The sequence below is a fragment of the Lucilia cuprina genome, chromosome 5 (assembly GCF_022045245.1).
Source record: "Lucilia cuprina isolate Lc7/37 chromosome 5, ASM2204524v1, whole genome shotgun sequence".
In the NCBI taxonomy this organism is placed as follows: domain Eukaryota; kingdom Metazoa; phylum Arthropoda; class Insecta; order Diptera; family Calliphoridae; genus Lucilia; species Lucilia cuprina.
The window spans coordinates 62889313-62909484 of record NC_060953.1 but is presented as its reverse complement, the minus strand read 5'-3'; the positions used below and the strand labels follow the sequence as shown (position 1 = coordinate 62909484).

The following is a 20172-nucleotide window of genomic DNA, read 5'->3' as shown; positions in this document are numbered from 1 at the left end:
CTCATATGCGTTGTATGTCATTATTTTTTATCCCCTTCCCCACTAGTAGGTAGGGTATTATATGTTTGTGCTGCTGTTTGAACATCCAAATATTGGTCCTACACCCACCTTAAAGTATACTGATTGTCTTAGAATCACTTTTAGAGTCGATTTTGCTACGTCTGTCCGTCTGTCTGTGTAACCATATAAAGCTTCTGCGCATGATACAGGTCGAGTCCTTTTGACCTAAGGACGAAAGCTATTGAAAATGGTCGAAATCGGTCCATTTTTTTTTTGCCTAGCCCCTATACAACCGTACCCCTGAAGAGGTCTTCTGGTCTCATAGTTATGTAGTATTATTGAGGTCTAAATGACACTGCCCATTTTGAAATTATTTAGCTTCAATTGACCCTCTGTATACCATACAAAATCCCCTTCAAAAAATTACTTGAAGATTAAAATTCGCTTATAAGCACTTATGACACGATTAAATTCTACAATTAAGATTAATTTTGCTGTAAGAAAAACATTTTAAGTTAAACACGAATTTTCAAACATGTGTTAAGCGTTTTGGACGAAATTCGGTACACATAAACACATCAGATGACAATGCACTGTTATGTTGGAAAAATCGAAATTAAATACGATTAACAAAAATTTTTACAGTTTATATAAAGTTTAAAAAAAGTTTCTTAATTCGTTATTTGGTTATAATCTTTTACAAGTATGTGTGTTGAATTTACACAAAATTTTGCCTTAACACTTTTTGTATTGTTAAAAAATATAACAAATTCACCTCTCAAATAACAGCTGTTGGGGTTTGTTAGTTTCTCCTTTATCACATTGTTTTGTTCACAGCGACGACGAGCTATTCATTTCTCCCGTCTGGCTAGATTTCGATTCATTTGTGAAGAGTCGTCAAAACGGTGCGTGTGTGTTAAAATTCGCAACAGAAGAAAAAACGAAAGGAAAAAATATAATGAATATATTTTTGAAGTGATAATAAAAATTTGAAATTAAAATTTTTGGAAAACAAAAGTAAATAAATCAAGCAATAAAAAAGATTTATTATCAAAACCAAATACAAAGAAAACAAAACATAATCATAAAATGAATTCGATTTATTTTTACACAGCAAAAAAATAAAAATATTTGTTAAAGAAAGAGTGTAAAAAGAAGAGTGTATGTTTGACAGTGCATAAATATGTATTTGTTAAATAGTGTGTGTTTGGTATTCTTTTATAAAATTTTTAGAAAAAGCTATTTAAATCATAAATAAAGAGATATTTTCTTTAAAACTCAGTGATATTTTATAAAAAAAAAAACAAAATTACATTTTGTTAGTTCTTTTACATAGTTATTAAAGTATTGTGTATTTTTTTGTATTTGCACATTTCTCATTTACGCCCTTTCTTGCAGACGTTATGCACAAACACACGCATGTAAACATATGTACATACTCAAGCACTCACTCCTCTTTTTCCTTTTATGTATGTAACAAAGTGTGTAATGAAAATTGGCCACATAAAAGAAAAAACAATAACAATGAGAATGACAACAGCACAAAAAAAAGAAAATGCAATTTTTGATTTGATTAAACAAATGTATAGCAGCATTTTTTTGATGAGGCATTATGTTGTTGTTCTAATTTTATTGATATGTTTTTTATTGTTGTTTTGTTTTTGCTTATACTAAAATACAGAGAAAACACACCAAGTTTCTTTGTTTTTGTTTTTTACGAAGCAGCAACAACAATAAAGTGTAATTTCTTGATAGGCAAAGAAAATATTGGAAAAATCGAATAGAAAAATACTAACAACAAAAACAACAGCAATACAAATAATAACGAAAAGAGAAACAAAACAAAAGAAATATAAAGAAATACGGTCATGCCAAATTAAGTAAAACACAATAAGTTAAAATCATAAAAACGTAATCAAAGTTGTCCTCTTGCATTAAAAATTATATTTTTAATATAGTTTTCTTTTTTTTATATATAAATTTATTAAGTGTTTTTTATTCTCTTTAAACAGTGCATCTTTAAATTAAATAAAAATTTTCTCACAAACAAAAAAATTTTAATAGCAACAATTAAAACAAGTATGAATGAATTTTTGTTTTAATATTTACGCTTTCCTGTTTCGATTTTATTTCTTTTATAATTGTGTTTAAAAATAAAAAATAATTATAATACAAATTAATAAAACAGAAGAATAAATAAATTATTGAAATAAACAAATAGATTCAACAAAAAATAAACAACAATGCCCTGCGATAATACAACAAAGAATTCATCAGACATTGAACATGCCGATTGGAGTACTGGCACTACTAGTCAACCCTATAACGTTAGGTACGTTAATTATTTTTTTAATTTTGTAATAAATAAGATATTATATATACATATTGAAAAAACAATTTGTTTTGGGCACGTACCCGCAAAATCTGTTAAAAACTATAATTTTTTCAAAATATAACCTCAAATTAACAATAAAGTTAGAACCAGTTTTATTTTTTCTTACAAAATTTAATTAAATAAAAACAAAGCTAGTTTGTAGAAATAAGTATTATAGGTCTGACTTTTAGCACAAGAATGCTGAACTGGAAATGTACTAGAACAGACATAACACTGAATTAGAACTCAACTCAACTGAACTAGAACTAAACTAGAACTGAACTAGAACTGAACTAGAACTGAACTAGAACTGAACTAGAACTGAACTAGAACTGAACTAGAACTGAACTAGAACTGAACTAGAACTGAACTAGAACTGAACTAGAACTGAACTAAAACTGAACTAGAACTGAACTAGGACTTAACTTGAACCTAACTAGAACTGAACTAGAACTTAACTTGAACTTAACTAGAGCTGAAATAAAACTGAACTTGAACTAAATTAGAAATGAACTAGAACTGATCTAGACCTGAAATATATCTAAACTAAAATATGAATCTTAAAGCTCTTTGAGTGAAATTATATCTTGTTGCTTAAGCAAACAAATCTAAAATATACTAATTAGACAAAAATTAAAAATATACATTTGTATACCTACATATATATTTAATGAAATTATTGAAATTTATTGAAAGGTCAATGTATATTTTCCAAACGAAACGTTTTACACTGCCATTTTTTTGTTTGAACGAAATAAATAATTAAAAAAATGTATCACAAAATGCGTCATCTTTAAATAATAAACAAGACAGACATAACAGAATTATTAATCGTGATTTAATGTGTTTGTTTTAAAAAGTTTAAAAATATTTTCAAAACAATTATTTATTAAATAGTAATATTGTGTTTATTACTAATTATTAAATAAAATTTCAATTATATATAAAATTTCGATTTATTTTAAAATTAATGAGTGTCTTTAGTTTTCTCTTCCAAAATTGTAGATTACTGTGATTACGTTTACCAATTAAACAATCAATACTTGGCACTTTAATAAATGTCACTTTAAGTGGTGTATAGTTAATTATATGACTTTTTCCATATAAATTACCATACCAGCGTATAGAAAACAAATTAAATGACCATTGACAAAGTAATTAATGAAATTAATAATGTTGATACATGTTTGACTTCAAGAAAAAAATCAATAAATTAAATTAGAATTTTCCACAATGATTAAATTGTTAACTGGTATTATTATTATTGTTATTTCTATAGGAAAAGTTTTTACCATATACAATTACATACTAATTCAGTTGCAGTCAAAACAATACATTTATTTATTAATGTAACTAGTTAATTATAGTTAAAGTAAAGGTCAAATATTAAGTGAAAGATATACATTTAATGACGAACCAGAAATTCTCAAAAAACCTGTGAACTGACATTTTAAATGTAGTCCATTCAATAGTCTAGTCATCAGTATAGTCTAGTCTATAGTCTAGCCTATAGTCTAGTCTATAGTCTAGTCTATAGTCTAGTCTATAGTCTAGTCTATAGTCTAGTCTATAGTCTAGTCTATAGTCTAGTCTATAGTCTAGTCTATAGTCTAGTCTATAGTCTAGTCTATAGTCTAGTCTATAGTCTAGTCTATAGTCTAGTCTATAGTCTAGTCTATAGTCTAGTCTATAGTCTAGTCTATAGTGTAGTCTATAGTCTAGTCTTTATTCTATTCTATAGTCTGGGGTATAGATATATTTTAGCTAAGTTTTTATCTAGTCTATAGTATAGTTTCTAGTTAAGTCTATAAACTATGGTATAGCAGCATATATTCTAGTCTATAGTCTAGATATAAATGTATTCTAGCTATATTATCGTCTGACCAATTTAAAACTTTTGTATAAAAGCAATGTGATTCCTTTGTTTTGCACTCAACTGTATAAACGACATTCGTCGTTATCTGTAAACTGCTTAATATTAACTTTGTATTATTTCTAATTATTGCATAAATAATTTATTTTTTATACTTTTCTTATCGCCTAACTTATAAAAATCAAATATTTGCATAATTATGAATTTATTTTTCGGTTAATGTTTGACCTAATAAAAAAAATTATTAAAATTTAATTAATCAATTAAATTAAGGGAATTTAAATAGATATTTATTTTGTATTAATAATTTCTTATATATTTGTAACAGTTTATTTTCTAATTTTTCCTACTAGAAATTGTCTACATAATATCTGTCGCTTAACTATTTTTAGTCATTTATTGTATAAACATTTAGTCATTGTTTGTTTAAATTTCTTGCTTCTATCATTATTTTTATCAATTATATTCATTTTAAAATTCTGTTAAAACAACTGCTATCAAGTATTCTTAATAATTATTTATTGTTGCTTATTTTGGAACGAAAAATATATACAAATATTAATATTCTTTGTTTTATAACAAAGGATTTATTTTATATACAAAATGCGGTTGAACTCTAAGAACGTGTATGTAAAAGATTTACAAAAAATAAATTGAACATACACCCGGAAAAATAAATTTGTAAATTTAGTGAATGAGTGATAAGTTGTGTTTTCAAAATCAAACAATTATATATAGATTAGGGTACATAACAATTGGAATAGCAACAAATCTGCTTTATAACATATATAGTATTCATATTAGAATTAATCCAATTAAGGTCACACAAAAAGTATAAGTTGTTTTATTATTTCTCTTTGTTATTATTAATTTAACTGAAGTATTTCACAACTTAACCGTATACTGTTCAGTAAATTGTACGTTCAACGTTCATAAATATAAAATATCAGCAGTAAGTGTCAATTGTTGTATCTTAACATATGTAGCAAATTTGTTTATCTTAAGTGCTATTTAAGAATAAAATTATGATAAAGTAAATCGGGTTTAAATGACTTATAAATATTAAATCAATGCTATAGTGGAAAGACAAAGTATTACATCGATCTGAAAACTATATTTAGACTAGATTTTAGTCAAGACTACATAATGAACTCAGATTATAGACTGTATAGCTATGGCTGTGCACTAGAATATGGTTGATATTATGTTGCCTTTTGTTACCAATATTTTAGACAAAACTACTATAGTCTGGTCTATTGTATAGTCTATAGTCTAGTCTATAATATAATCTATTGTCTAGCTTATAGACTAGGCTATAGACTAGACTATAGACTAGCCTATAGACTAGACTATAGACTAGGCTATAGACTAGACTATAGACTAGAATATAGATTAGACTTTAGACTAGACTATAGACTAGATTATAGATTAGACTGTAGACTAGACTATAGACTAGTCTATAGATTAAACTATAAATATTTAACCTACTTTTATTACACTTGAAAAATTATCACTTTTTTCCCAAAAACTTACCTCTCTAACCCTCGTAAATATGCAATCGTATTTGTACATTTCTTTTGTTGGCCATTTTCCAAACAATCTGTTTTCGCGTGAACTCATTCTAATTTATAATGTTAATAAAAAAATCAATTTAGTTTTACGATAAGTTTGTATAACAAACAAATGTTGATAACAAACCAGTTTCGTTTTATTAAATCAAACACTTTTCTGCACCGGGGGCACACTTTAGCGCTCTTATTAAACGTTTCAGTTTTCAAGTGTTTTGGTAATAAAATAATTGGCCCACAATCATTAATCTTACACTATAAACCCTTTGGCCTCGTTTGGTTTTCTCAATGATAATGGTCATTATTATCAAAATAATATTAAACCAAATAAAAAGCTACAAACTAAAAAAATCGCTTTTAAATGTTCCGGTTTGTTTATTAGTTGTTATATTAATTATTTTCTATTTATTTAATGTTGTCAGTTTTTATAATATTTCTCTCTGCTATATACAAATATAATTCAGTGTTGTATTTCTTAAAAGTATTAGTGTAAACGGCTGCTTTCATTTTATTTCTCTTCATGATAAGATTACAAAATTGTTTTTTTTTCACACTTTATAAATTATAAAATAAGTATGAATGAATGAAAGAATATAACAGCAGAATTCGCGCAAATGTTTAAGCACAACAAATTTATTAAAAATTATAACTCTTGTATATTTTGTTGTCAAAACAAATTTATTTACATATTTGTTTATGTGTTTAGTATTTATGCATATAAATATGTATGTATTTTATTATTTACATTATTAATATACAAACTAACACATTTGTTGCTGTTTTTTTTTTTTTTCATAAATAAACAAAAATTAAAGTACACACTTTTTCATTATAATAAATTATGTTTGCATCTCACTCTCTCTCTCGCTTTTCTAGGGGCAACTGTGATGATAACAATTTTAATATAAATGTTTAAATTTCAAATTTAAATATTCAACTGATCGATATTAATTGGTGCAAATTTTTAAAAGCAAATATTTGCACGAATCTTGTTATTGAGATCCTTAAAGAGTAAAAAAGAATGATTATAAACAATTTCATATAAATTAATACAAAAACAAATTTTAAATATTCACGAGATCCATTAGACTAGACTATAGACTATACCATATACTAGACTAGACTAAAGACTAGTCTATAGACTAGACTAAAGACTACACTATAGACTAGACTATAGACTAGACTATAGACTAGGCTATAGACTAGACTATGGACTAGACTATAGACTAGACTATAGACTAGACTATAGACTAGACTATAGACTAGACTATAGACTAGACTATAGACTAGACTATAGACTAGACTATAGACTAGACTATATACTAGACTATAGACTAGACTATCGATTAAACTGTAGACTAGACATAGATTAGACTATAGACTAGACTATAGATTAGACTATAGACTAGACTATAGACTAGACTATAGACTAGACTATAGACTAGACTATAGACTAGACTATAGACTAGACTATAGACTAGACTATAGACTAGACTATAGACTAGACTATAGACTAAGACTATAGACTAGACTATAGACTAGACTATAGGCTAGACTATAGACTATAGACTAGACTTAAACTAGACTAGGTTATAGACTAGACTTTAGACTACACTAGGGACTAGACTGCAGACTATATTACAGACTATGTATAACGGGCTGCACTACTTAGATAAGCAATTTAAAATAAACTAATTGTTAGTTAGAAAACACAAGAAATTGTATTTTTGCAATAAAAAATAATTAAATTTAATTATTCTTACATATAAATCACAAAATCAATTAAAATGTTCTAAGTATTTTTCAACAATTTTAAACATTTGTCTATCGATAGTAAAACAACATTGACTTATAATAAAATATTGAATTTATCTATCACCTGTATTGTGTCGCAAATATTTCCACACGAAAACCACTGTATGTTGAACACGATGACAGTTTACTTAAAATATCACGTAACAATAAACCTCGTAAAGATTGCAATCTTTTTGCAGTTGACAGACGCGTTCTTTGATAATAATAATATTGTGCAAAAAAGAAAAAAACAAAAGCAATAACAATAATAAAATACATTTTATTGTAGATTTATGCAAATGGTATAAGCTTTCCATTTCATAAGGGAGCACGCTTAGCAATCGATTCGTTCACACAGCAAGTCATTAAAAACTACCAGGCAACCAATAACCACCGGCATTCAGTCAGATAGCGAACTAGCTGGCGAGTCAGTCAAATCAAATGTGTTCAACAAGACAAACACAATCATTAAGCATTCAAATTGGATTAATGGCTTATGATTGATTGGTAGTAAGATCGATAAGTGGACAGATGGATGGTTTTCTTTACACTTGATTAAGTTCTTATAAGGTCCCCTAAACTTTATGTCTCTTATAGTTTTTTGTTATTGTTATTTATTTTATTCTAAAGTCGGTTAAAATTGTATATTTGTTTTATATTGGCCAACCTTGGTAATTTTATATTTTATTTAATTAATTTTGTTGTTATAGTAGTGCACAACAGTTTTCAATTTCATTTTAGAAAAAAAAAAACAAAATCATATTAAAATTGAACTTAGATCAGTGTGTTTTGTAAGGTAAATATTAGAATGGAAGTTAAAAAGTTTTAGTTAATGCTCTAGTCTATAGACTTTTCAGTACTATATCCAGAAAATTCACTGTTTGAGCTATAAATACTAAAAAACGTTATGCAAACCTTTATATTTACAGGCAATTCACTATTCGAGTTTTAAATACTAGAAAACTTTCCACATTTCTGTGTGGAATCTTGATTCTTATGTCAAAAATGCTCTATAGTCTAGACTCTAATTTTTCAAACTTAATATAAAGCTTTATATTTCCTACTAATATTGGAAAAATACTAGAAACATTTAAAGTGGTCAGTGATCACACACAATTGTTTGTGCTAACCTATTAAATTTACACGTAAAATGCATTTTACAAATTGATTCAAGTATTAAACTCTTAAAGATCATTAACCATTTATACCGACTATTAACAGCTATTGTCACGTTTTTTGTATTTGTTTTTTATATTAATTTTTTCTCTTTCCATTTTTCCTTACATTTTAAAGCATATTGGAGGAAATGCATAGTAAATATTAAAATAATTTTGCAATCTACAATTTATATACTAGATTTTAGTTACGTGTATGTATTTACATTAAATTAATAATATGAAATAAATGTATGCAAACACGACAAATGTATAGAGGTAAGAGCAAAAATGTAGCGGCCATGAAGATTGTACCGACTATATAATAATTACTTATATACTTTACTCTAAAGAAGACTTTTCTATAGTTGTATAGTCAATACTTAGAAAGTTCTATAGTCAATCCTATAGAAAGTTCCGTAGTTCACACTATAGAAAGTTCCATAAGTCAGACTAAAGAGAGTTCCATAGTTTAGACTGTAGACACGTCTTTAGTCCAGACTATAGATTGTTCTTTCGTCCAGTCTGTAGATTTTTCTATAGTTCAGAATATAGAAAGTTCTATAGACTATAGACAGTTCTATAGCCCAAACTGTAGACAATACTATAAACAGTTATATAATTAATACTATAGGCTGATTATAGACAGTTTCATAGTCAACAACATAGTCATAGCACAGTTCTATAGCCCTGATTATAGACAGTTTCATAGTCAACATTTCTAAAGTTCTGACTATAGTCAGTTCTATAGTCTAGACTAGGCTATTGACAGTTCTATAGTCTAGAATGTAGACAGTTTTATTAACTAGACTATAGACAGTCCTATTAACTAAAATATAGACAGTTCTATAGTCTATACTATAGACAGTTCTATAGTCTATACTATAGACAGTTCTAGAAAGTTCTATAGTCTATACTATAGACAGTTCTATAGTCTTTACTATAGACAGTTCTATAGTCTATACTATAGACAGTTCTATAGTCTATACTATAGACAGTTCTATAGTCTATACTATAGACAGTTCTAGAAAGTTCAATAGTCTATACTATAGAAAGTTCTATAGTCTATACTATAGACAGTTCTAGAAAGTTCTATAGTCTATACTATAGACAGTTCTATAGTCTATACTATAGACAGTTCTATATTCTATACTATAGACAGTTCTATAGTCTATACTATAGACAGTTCTATAGTCTATACTATAGACAGTTCTATAGTCTATATTATAGACAGTTCTATAGTCTAGACTAAAGACAGTTCTATAGTCTATACTATAGATAGTTCTATAGACTAGACTATATATAGTTAAATAGACTAGATTATAGACAGTTCAATAGCCTAGACTATAGACAGTTCTATTGTCTAGACTATAGATATTTCTATAATCTATACTATAGACAGTTTTATCGTCTAGACTATAGACAGTTCTATAGTTTAGACTATAGACAGTTCTATAGTTAAGACTATAGATTGTTCTACAGACAGTTCTACAATTCTGTCTATGACCTGTACTTTAGAACTGTCTATAGTTTAGACAATTGACACATTTATTTATAAAACTGTACACAGTGTGAAAGTTAGGACTGTCTATAATCTAGACTATTGACATATCTAAACCTTAAACAAAGTTTTATAGTCCATACTTTTAGTCCGCATAAAAAAAAAATGTTAAATATTTCAGCACAACTGCTCTTATAGAAAACTCATGAAATTGATTTGCAAGCAAAATGCACAAAAGAAAATATATTAAATGATATCACCAAAATAGTAATTGTTAATTTTATACAAATTGCATTATTTATTGTTTTAGTCAGCCCTGTCACTTAGTCAAAAAATACAGACACAAAAAAACATTTATAGCGATAATAACCATTATTTCAACTGTATAAAATTGTGCATTATCATTATAAGGCTAGTAATATTTATTTAATAATATATTTTACTCGTATATGCATATTAAATTACATTGGCTGACAAATGTCATCATCGACATTATCATCAACAATGTCACATTGTCATTATTATCATCTGAACCACAATGCAATATGGCCCATTGTGTCCGCATAAAATATTTGTGCTTTGTTTTTTTTTTTTAAATTTGTTGCAATTGCAGTTTTTACTCATGCTTTTTATCCAACGTTATATTTATAATCAATATACATATATAGTACTTGGTTTTACCAATTAATTTTAATTAAATTTATCGAAAAAAAGAATTATAAATAAACATTGTGTGTAATTTTTTCCTCTTTGTTCTTGTATATGAAGCGTAGGGCCACACCCGAAACATTTCTAAAGTAATTAAATCTGAATCAGTTGGCATTTAAACTAATTGTCATCGTGTCTGTAATGTAATTTTATTTGACGTGTAAATTTTGTATTTTAAGGTACTTTTTTTCTTTGTTTATTTCACTAATAGTTTGTGACAGAAATTAACGATTATTGAGTTACAAAATATAGTTTCGTAGAACTTAAGATAGACTTTTAAATTTAAATTGAAATAATATGTTCCGATATTAAATTATCAGTAAGTAAATAACTATACTTTAGTATATTGAGATCATAATATCCTTAAGTCGAGCCTATAGACTAAAGTCGAAACTATAGAATATTATATAGTAGGAACTGTTCTATAGTCCATACTATAGATATGTTCAATTCAGAATCAAGTTGTATATTATATCTACTAAAGTGTACAGATTGTGAACAGATTTTTGTAGCAAGTCATAAGTTTATGTTCACAATAAAAAAACGATCGAAACAAACAATGAAAAATTGTTGTAAGAGTTGTATAGAACTTTTCAATAGAAAATAGCAACAACATTGTTGTGACTATTGTAGCAGCTGCTGACATACAACGCATACAACGCTACAACATCGATTGTGAATTGAACAATAGTGTTATAGTAAGGACTGTAGACACTTAAATTATCCAGACTCTTCTATACTCCAGACTATAGAGTCTTTTTACATCGTACTGTACACATTAGTATCGAAATTTGGTTATTTTATTTTATAATAATAAAAATCTATGCTGGATTTTTTCTAGATAGATCTTTCAGTACCAGATTCAAAAAACAGGAAATAAATTAATTTATATATTTCCAGTGAAATGTATCAAGATTATTCATGCTTTTTTTTGGTAGCATCAATTCTATATTTTTGAATATAATCGCTAAGTATGTACTTCTTGATTAATCACTCTAATTATAAAGAAGCAAACTTCTACTAAATTACTATATAAAATATGAATCACCAACAGATTTATATATTCTTTTGAAATATTGCCAATTTTTTAACTTTTTACACTGATTTCTATTAAATACTTACTTGTCTTTCAAAATAATTGTGACTAATTTATTAAAAGAAAATTTTGCGGAAAAAAATTATAATTTTAACCCAAATAATATCTTGGGAAATACCAATTATTAAAAATGTTTAAGAAAAGAACTACGCAGTTCTTTAAAATATATATCTTTTTTCATGTCTATACTCACATATTATAATAAAAATGTTCTTTGTTTTGTAATTTTAAAGCGGTAGACACTTTAATATAGATTTTTTTCTATACAACACAAATTACTATATTATGTATGAACATACTTATTAGAAGCTGTGATTGTTATCGTAACCTCAGAAAACAAATCAATAAAAATTTTATTTAAATAGTTATTTTACATACAGACATGTGTTTAATTGTATATGGAAATTAAGTGCACGCTTTTGAAAAACTATACTACAGCAACAAAATCTAGAAAATATTTCAAAATTAGCAATAATTTCTGATAAACATACATACAGTTTAACCATGTTCATACCACATTGGTAATGTCAATTAGGTTTTTTTGTTTTAGAAATTGAAGTGGAACATACTTTAAAATTATATAGTATGAGAATGTCTAGATTTTTATTAGGGAGTTTCATAAACTATAGACTCTTTTAAAGACTATTCTATAGCCAAGATTATGAACTTTTTTTATAGTTTAGACTGTTCTACAGACTATTCTAGAGTCCAGAATATAGATTGTTCTGTAGTCCGGACTATATATTGATCTATAGTCCGGACTATAAACTGATCTAGTGCTCAGGCTGTAGAATGTTCTACAATCTTGGCTATTGAATGTTCTATAGTCCAGATTATAGACTGCTCTATAGTACAGCCTACAGAATGTTATATAATCCAGATTATAGAATGTTCTTTAGTCAAGACTGTTCTATAGATCAGACTAAAATCCAGAATATATAGTCTAGACTTTAGACTGTTCTATAGACTATTCTATAGTACTATAGAACAGTATATAGTCTGGACTATAGAACAGTCTATAGTCCAGACTATAGACTGTTCTATAGTCTGGAATACAGAACAGTCTATAGTCTGGATTATAGAACAGTCTATAGTCTGGACTATAGAACAGTCTATAGTCTGGACTATAGAACAGTCTATAGTCTGGACTATAGAACAGTCTATAGTCTGGACTATAGAACAGTCAATAGTCTGGATTATAAAACAGTCTATAGTCTGGACTATAGAACAGTCTATAGTCTGGTCTATAGAAAAGTCTATAGTCTGGACTATAGAACAGTCTATAATCTGGACTATAGAACAGTCTATAATCTGGACTATAGAACAGTCTATAGTCTGGACTATAGAGCAGTCTATAGTCTGGACTATAGAGCAGTCTATAGTCTGGACTATAGAGTAGTCGATAATCTGGACTATAGAGTAGTCGATAATCTGGACTATAGAGTAGTCGATAGTCTGGAATATAGAACAGTCTATAGCCTGGACTATAGAACGGTCTATAGTCTATAGACTTTTCTAAAGGCCCTGAATATATACTGATCTATAGTAGAAACAATAGACTATTCTATAGTGCAAACTATAGACTGTTCAAACTATAAACTGTTATATAGTCCATATTAACGAGTGTTCTATAGTCTACACTATAGACTTTTATATAGTCCAGAATATAGACTGTTCTTGTTCTCACTTTATTATACTGTAACACCCTAATTGTTAGCTAGAATATTCTAATTATACCCCTGCGTAAATTGTAAATGATTTCAAAATCAAATGTACATACATATGTACAAGGCCATGATCACAAACACTATTCTATATAATAATTATATATGTATATTTCTATTATTCTTTTGTTTTTCTTTTGAAAAGAATTTCATTTTTAAATTGATTTTTATTGAGTGTGTGTCATCCGTGTCATATCATTTGTTGAGCAACTACTACCTTAATAATTTTAATAAATTTTTTTATTACTTTTGTAAAATAAATTCAAGTTCAATATTACATATATTTTTTGTGTATATGTATATGTATTTGTACTTGTATTTATGAATTTATTATGACACGCAATCGTCATAAATTGTCGAGTATTTAAGGAATTTTAATCATGTTTTCTATTATTGTTATTTTCTGTTCCTCTTCCTATTCCTACTACTATTTAAATATTTTTAAATTATTAAAGTAAAAATAAATAAATTTATTTATTCTATATATATATATATTTTTTTTTTAATTACAGATTCGGTTCAGCCAGCAGTCAGGCATCACAAAGTAGCGGTGATATTTGCCGTATTTGTCATTGTGAAAGTGATCCTCAGAATCCACTTTTAACACCGTGCTATTGTTCCGGCAGTCTTAAGTATGTACATCAGGCATGTCTACAACAGTGGCTTACAGCTTCCGAGACAAATTCCTGCGAATTATGTAAATTTCCATTTATAATGCATACAAAAATTAAACCATTTAATGAGGTATGTTCTATGTGGAAATTAATAAATTATTTTATAAGTAAAAATTAATAAAATGATTTTTTGTTTGCATGAATATATGTAACGTTCTAAATGAGAAAATAACGAAAGTCACTTGTAGTCTTCAATAATATGACTTACGTAGAGGTCGCTCTACGGAAGACTTACTAGCCTTTTATTCCGAGAAATCGTGTCATTACATTCACCATTTTGGCGAAAGTAAAGTGGTGGCTCTAGATATTTCAAAGGCGTATTTGGTGTCGGTTGTTGTAGATGGGATCTCACCAAACGAGTTCAAGATTAATTCACGGGTACCGCAAGGCTCCGTTCTTTTCCCTACCCTTTTTCTTATCTTTATAAATGATCTTCTATGAACTTCCAACTCTAGCTTCTCTTTTGCCGACGACAGCAGTATCTGTCATTCTTATACATTCAATCATAGGCCATGTCCTCTAGAGATTTGGGCAATGAAGTGCAATAGGAATGAATCGCTTAATCACGTTGTTCTCTCTATATATATATTGGTGGTGTAAATATTAAGGTATCAGAAACTCTTGATGTTCTGGACATGAAAATTCCGTGCGATGTCCGCTGGACTAAACACATTTTTCAAGTGTCGAAAGAAGCATTAAAATGACTCGGTTTTTTTGTAAAACATACTTCACTCCATTTGATCTTCTTACTATTTACAAAATTTATATCCGACCGAAAATGGAATACAACTCTCATGTATGGGCCGGAGCTTCGAAATCTATTTTGGAGCTACTCGACCGCGTACAGGAGAGGGCGAGGGTACATATCAGTGACAATAGGGTATCTAACTATTGACTCACTGGATTACCGTCGCAACGTGGGGTGTATTTCACCGTTCTATCGATACTACAATGGAATGTTTTTCTTTAAAATTAGGGAACTTGTTTCCGATACCCGTATATTCTTGCGTAACATACGCCTTTCTTCAAGAACACACCCATTTGTTGTAGATTGACCAGTGGACCGCACAAGACTTTACAGGGAAAACTCATTCTTCAGCCGCACTGTTCGTATGTGGAATAAACTTCCTGCACAGGTATTCCCTGCCACTTTTGATATAAGAAGATTTAAATCAAATGTCCACAAACACTACTCACTCTATCCTTCCTTCTTCCCACAATCTATTTTTCTAGTTCCAACACAATGCTTCGCATAAGAAAATGGATCCTTAATAAATGCTCTAAATGAGAAAATAATAAAATTTCCCATCAAAATATTCTGTATAAATGCGTGGTTCATTCTAGACTTTTATTACTTTTTATAAAAGTTCATTGTTTATGAAATTAAGAAATTTTTAAAATTTTTCTTTATCATTAAAATTGATTGCATTCCATTGTTATTTTTATTTTTTATGGTAAACAGAAAGTGAAATTAGCATTTAACAGCAGTACGACACAGTTTACAGTTGTTGCTGATGCGTCTGCTGCTGCTGCTTCATCTGAGCTTATTTACAATTAGTACAATAAATAAATTTCATTTTTACTGACAACGAATGTTAATTGACACTTATAATCTTTCGATTACTGTCCAGTTTATATATTTTTAAACATATTATTTATAAACAATCTTGCAACAGAGTGAAAAACACTCAAAAGCAACAAAAAAATAATTAGTTTTTGGGTTATTTTTAAAGTGCGCGACATATTGGTGATGAAAAGTTATTTATAGCAGACATGAACAACGATAATTTCAAGGATTTTAGTACAAAACCCAACAATTTGTTAAAATTATTAAGTAAAAAAACAAAATTTGTATGGTTACATGATTTTACAATTTAATCTTCATATTCATAAATAGTTAATAAAGTTATTTATTAATGGTTTACTGTAGGAATTTTGTATGGAAAATGTGCTTAATAAACCTAAAATAAGCGATCTTAAAAGTTGTTTTTGTTCTTTTTTTGTTGTACTTCCGAAAGTAGTTATTTTAGCCATCTTTTGGAGAAATTATTATTACTCTCTACTAATATGCCACCATCTAGTTGACTAAAATTTATATCTTTCGGGTCAATCGTCACATTATTGTCCCATAGTATTCTAGGGAGTAAGCCTTTGAAATTTTTAAATTTTAGTTCCATTAATATCTTACCACCTGGCTGACTCCAATTCGTATGTTTTTGATCTTTCATCACAGATAAACTCTTTGTAATCGAGAATGAAGACAGTCGTCACTTTAGTGTCTCCTTTGTAAGCGAGAGCGGAGGCAATCTTCTCTTTACTGCCTCTTTACAAGCCCATGTTAAAATGGTAGGTCACCTGGGTGGTCAGGTGGCTAGGGGCCACCACAAGTAGTAGGATAAGTGGTCAGTTCGGACTGTCTCGTCGAACTGCTGGGTTATTATTTGTTTGTTATTACTAACTTTAATTGTTTTATATTCATTATTTGTCTAATAACTGGTTTTTTCTAGTTATTATCAAAATAACAATTAAAAGGACAAAGATCCTTAAGGCATGATAATTATATCAATATACATATAAATATTTCCTAATTACATCCTCCAGAGCTAAAGTATAATGTTCTTATTACACTGAACTACAATTTCTAAGAATTTTTTGTGGAAAAACATTTTTATTGAATAAACACAAAACTGAATTTAATCGAATAAATATAGAACCGGGAAATTGACAGCTGCTGCTGAGTTGACAATCCTTGGTAGAGAATCGGGTCGTTTCAGAGCGGAGATCCAATTGTCATGGGATTGACTTAGTTGTTGTTGCTTTAGCCTGGTGAAAAAACTTCCCAAGGTTGACTCTAAATCCGACATCGGTAGAGCGTAAAATTTTCTTGTCTCATATACACCACTTCAGCCTGTTACCAGTCTGACTTAACAAATCTGGGCTGCAGTGCCTGCCCTTTTCAGCGTTTGGTGTATTTTAGTAGATAGTTGGATCTACATATTTTGAAAATTGAACGAGAATGAGACACGTTATTTGAAAATTTAAATTTATTTGAAAACAGTTAAAAATTACAATTTCTTTGAAACAAAATGATTAGGGGATAATCTTTTAAAACATAATTTTGTCTAACATAACATTTGTTTACTATTCTTCGACTTTAATAAGTTGAATTATTTTCAGTAAAATTAGTCATAGATCTAAAAAAATAAATTCTATAGATAACCTATGACCGCAATAACAACATCTGGAATTCATATCTCTCACAGCTGTCAAATATAAAAGGCAGATTAAAGCGTTTCCATCTCTACGATATTTAAAAGGGGAGGAATAGGTAACTATTTATTGTTAATAACTCTCTTTAGCATATGGGTATAATTTCCATATCAAGTACACTTCCGAAAATTACTTAGGGCCAATCTTTAGGTGAAGGATCAGGGATTAAATTTAAAGTTAATCCTCGAAAGTTGTTCATGAGTGTTCATTTAGTTAATTTTGTTTGCTATTTTAAGCGTCCAATAGAGATGGTTTAAACTTGATCAAGAAATGCAAAAGTGTAAACAGCTGATGCAACAAATTAATACAATTTTTATTAAAATAAACATTAAAATGTTTGATTTATCGATTAGTATAAATTATAGGGAATTTACAATATATATTTTTATACCCTACACCACTATAGTGCGGAGGGTATTATGCGTTTGTACTGAAGTTTGTAACACCCAAAAATATTGGTCCTAGACCCACCTTAAAGTATACCTATCGGCTCAGAATCACTTTCTGAGTCGATTTAGCTATGTCGGTCCGTCTGTCTGTGTGTCCATGTAAACCTTGTGCGCATGCTACAGGTCGCAATTTTCAAGATAATTTGATGAAATTTGGCACATACCCTTTTTTTGGTTCAAGACGAATGCCATAAAACCGTACCCTCCGGATCGGGCCTTTAGGCTCACAATTACGTTAAATGTTTTATAATGTCAACAAAAATCATCAAAAATTAGTTTTATAGAACAATTAATGACAATACTAATTTTTATAGTGATCGGGCCTCATTTGACCCTAGCCCCCATACAAACTACCCTTCAGAAAATGACTCGAAGGTCAAAATTAACTTATAATTACTAATAAAACGATCAAGATCTACAAAAATGACTTTGAAGTAGACGTAAATTCATCTACCAAAATTTATAAGTATAGGACCATATTTACCCCTTCTCCCCTATGATCCCTCTTGTAAAAAATCTCTTTATTGTCAACAATAAGTAAAAAATTTCACAATAAAACAAATTAAATGATTTATATAAAAAAATCCACAATTTTAACATACTGACTGGTGTAGGGTATCATATGGTCGGCAATGTAGGACTATAAATTCATACTTGTTTGTTTTAAATTTAAGTTTTCATTAATTTTTATATTATATTTATAATTGTCTTCTTCTTTTGATAACAAATAGTGACGTTTCTATTGTTTTGTATGGCAACACTGCGATGTTTAATGTTGTACTCAAAAACTTTAAAGGGGATTAACATCAGAATCAATTGATTTTTATATTAACTGAAAAACCCGCCCTTTTTGTAAATAAATCATGAATTAATAATGATATCGGGATAAAATTCTGCTCGAATATGTTCATTGTAAGGTGAATGGTATTTAAGATTCGGCATAGTCGAATATAGCATATGAATTTTTAACTATACTGACGTCGTATATTTTTCTTACCGATAACTCTAGTAAATACTAGGTTAATGCTTTAAACGTCAATTTCAGAAATAAAAAAAACTTTTGACCCAATAAAATCACTGTCGGTCAGTGTAGTGCGACAAAATAATTATCTGTATTTGCAAGTGTATGTATGTATATTGGATACAAAATGTCTGTAATAATTTGTATTTAGTAAGGAATTATTGTAATTTTAACCTCAATTCAGAGAAATGTATATATCTATATTGCTGTGTTCTTTATATGTATGTATATCGGTTGCTTGGTCGGTATATTTTTGTATAGACGTATATCTATCAATATATATATTTTTATTTTATATACATTATTTTTATATTTTCCTTCTTGTTTGTTTTATTATTATTATTTACAGTGGCGCAGCCTTGATATATCTGGTATTGAAAGAAGGCGTTTGTGCTGTTCGGTATTGTTTCATTGTGCTGCCGCTTTGTGTGTCATTTGGTCTCTTTGTGTACTAATTGAACGGGCAGCAGAAGATGTACAGCATGGACACATAGGTATGGCAACTAAAGAACCAATTTGCAGTTGAAACCCAAAACTAAACAAAAAGGAAGAAAAACAAACGACATTTTATTATCGATTATATTTGTTATAATAGTGATTAAAATATTAGAGATGAACGATAAAATTAAGTACAACAGCAGTGGCATATTTTTAGGGTTACAAAAGTATAATTTCAAAAAGGTTCTGGGTATTAAATATAGAGCATGCTTAAAGTATTACAATATTGTTTTTTTTTTTTATTTAGACTAAATATTTAATAACCATTATGGTTTTATCGCATTAATTGCAACTGTGAATAGTTACATTACTTAATATAGTTTTATTTTTAATCAGATTAATGAAAACTAAATGTTAACATTAGGGTGACGTTTCTTTTTTTTTTTTTTTTGGAGGAAATGTTATTTTTCTACGTACTACGTAATATGTATTTATAATCGTTTTTAACTAGAACTGAACTAGAACTGA

At 28.3% G+C, this 20172-nt stretch overlaps 1 protein-coding gene and 1 long non-coding RNA gene across 3 annotated transcripts in view; one reads left to right on the top strand and one right to left on the bottom strand.

Moving 5' to 3' along the window:
• Positions 1–335: 335 nt before the first annotated feature.
• On the bottom strand, positions 336–6180 carry LOC124420021. Its single transcript, XR_006940985.1, has 3 exons — positions 5781–6180; positions 776–868; positions 336–494 (listed from the first exon to the last, which is right to left on the bottom strand). It is a non-coding gene; the product is annotated as an uncharacterized LOC124420021 (long non-coding RNA).
• The window catches only part of LOC111686258, a 21683-nt gene continuing 2397 nt past the window's right edge, over positions 887–20172 (top strand). The window contains exons 1-4 of one of the 2 annotated variants that reach the window (XM_046951505.1): positions 887–1017; positions 2222–2332; positions 14305–14536; positions 19556–19700. In XM_046951505.1, the coding sequence (XP_046807461.1) occupies positions 2244–2332; positions 14305–14536; positions 19556–19700 (466 nt within the window). In that variant the 5' untranslated portion in view covers positions 887–1017; positions 2222–2243. Of the gene's footprint in view, positions 1018–2188; positions 2333–14304; positions 14537–19555; positions 19701–20172 lie in introns of both variants that reach the window. The other variant, XM_046951503.1, reaches the window with a different exon arrangement.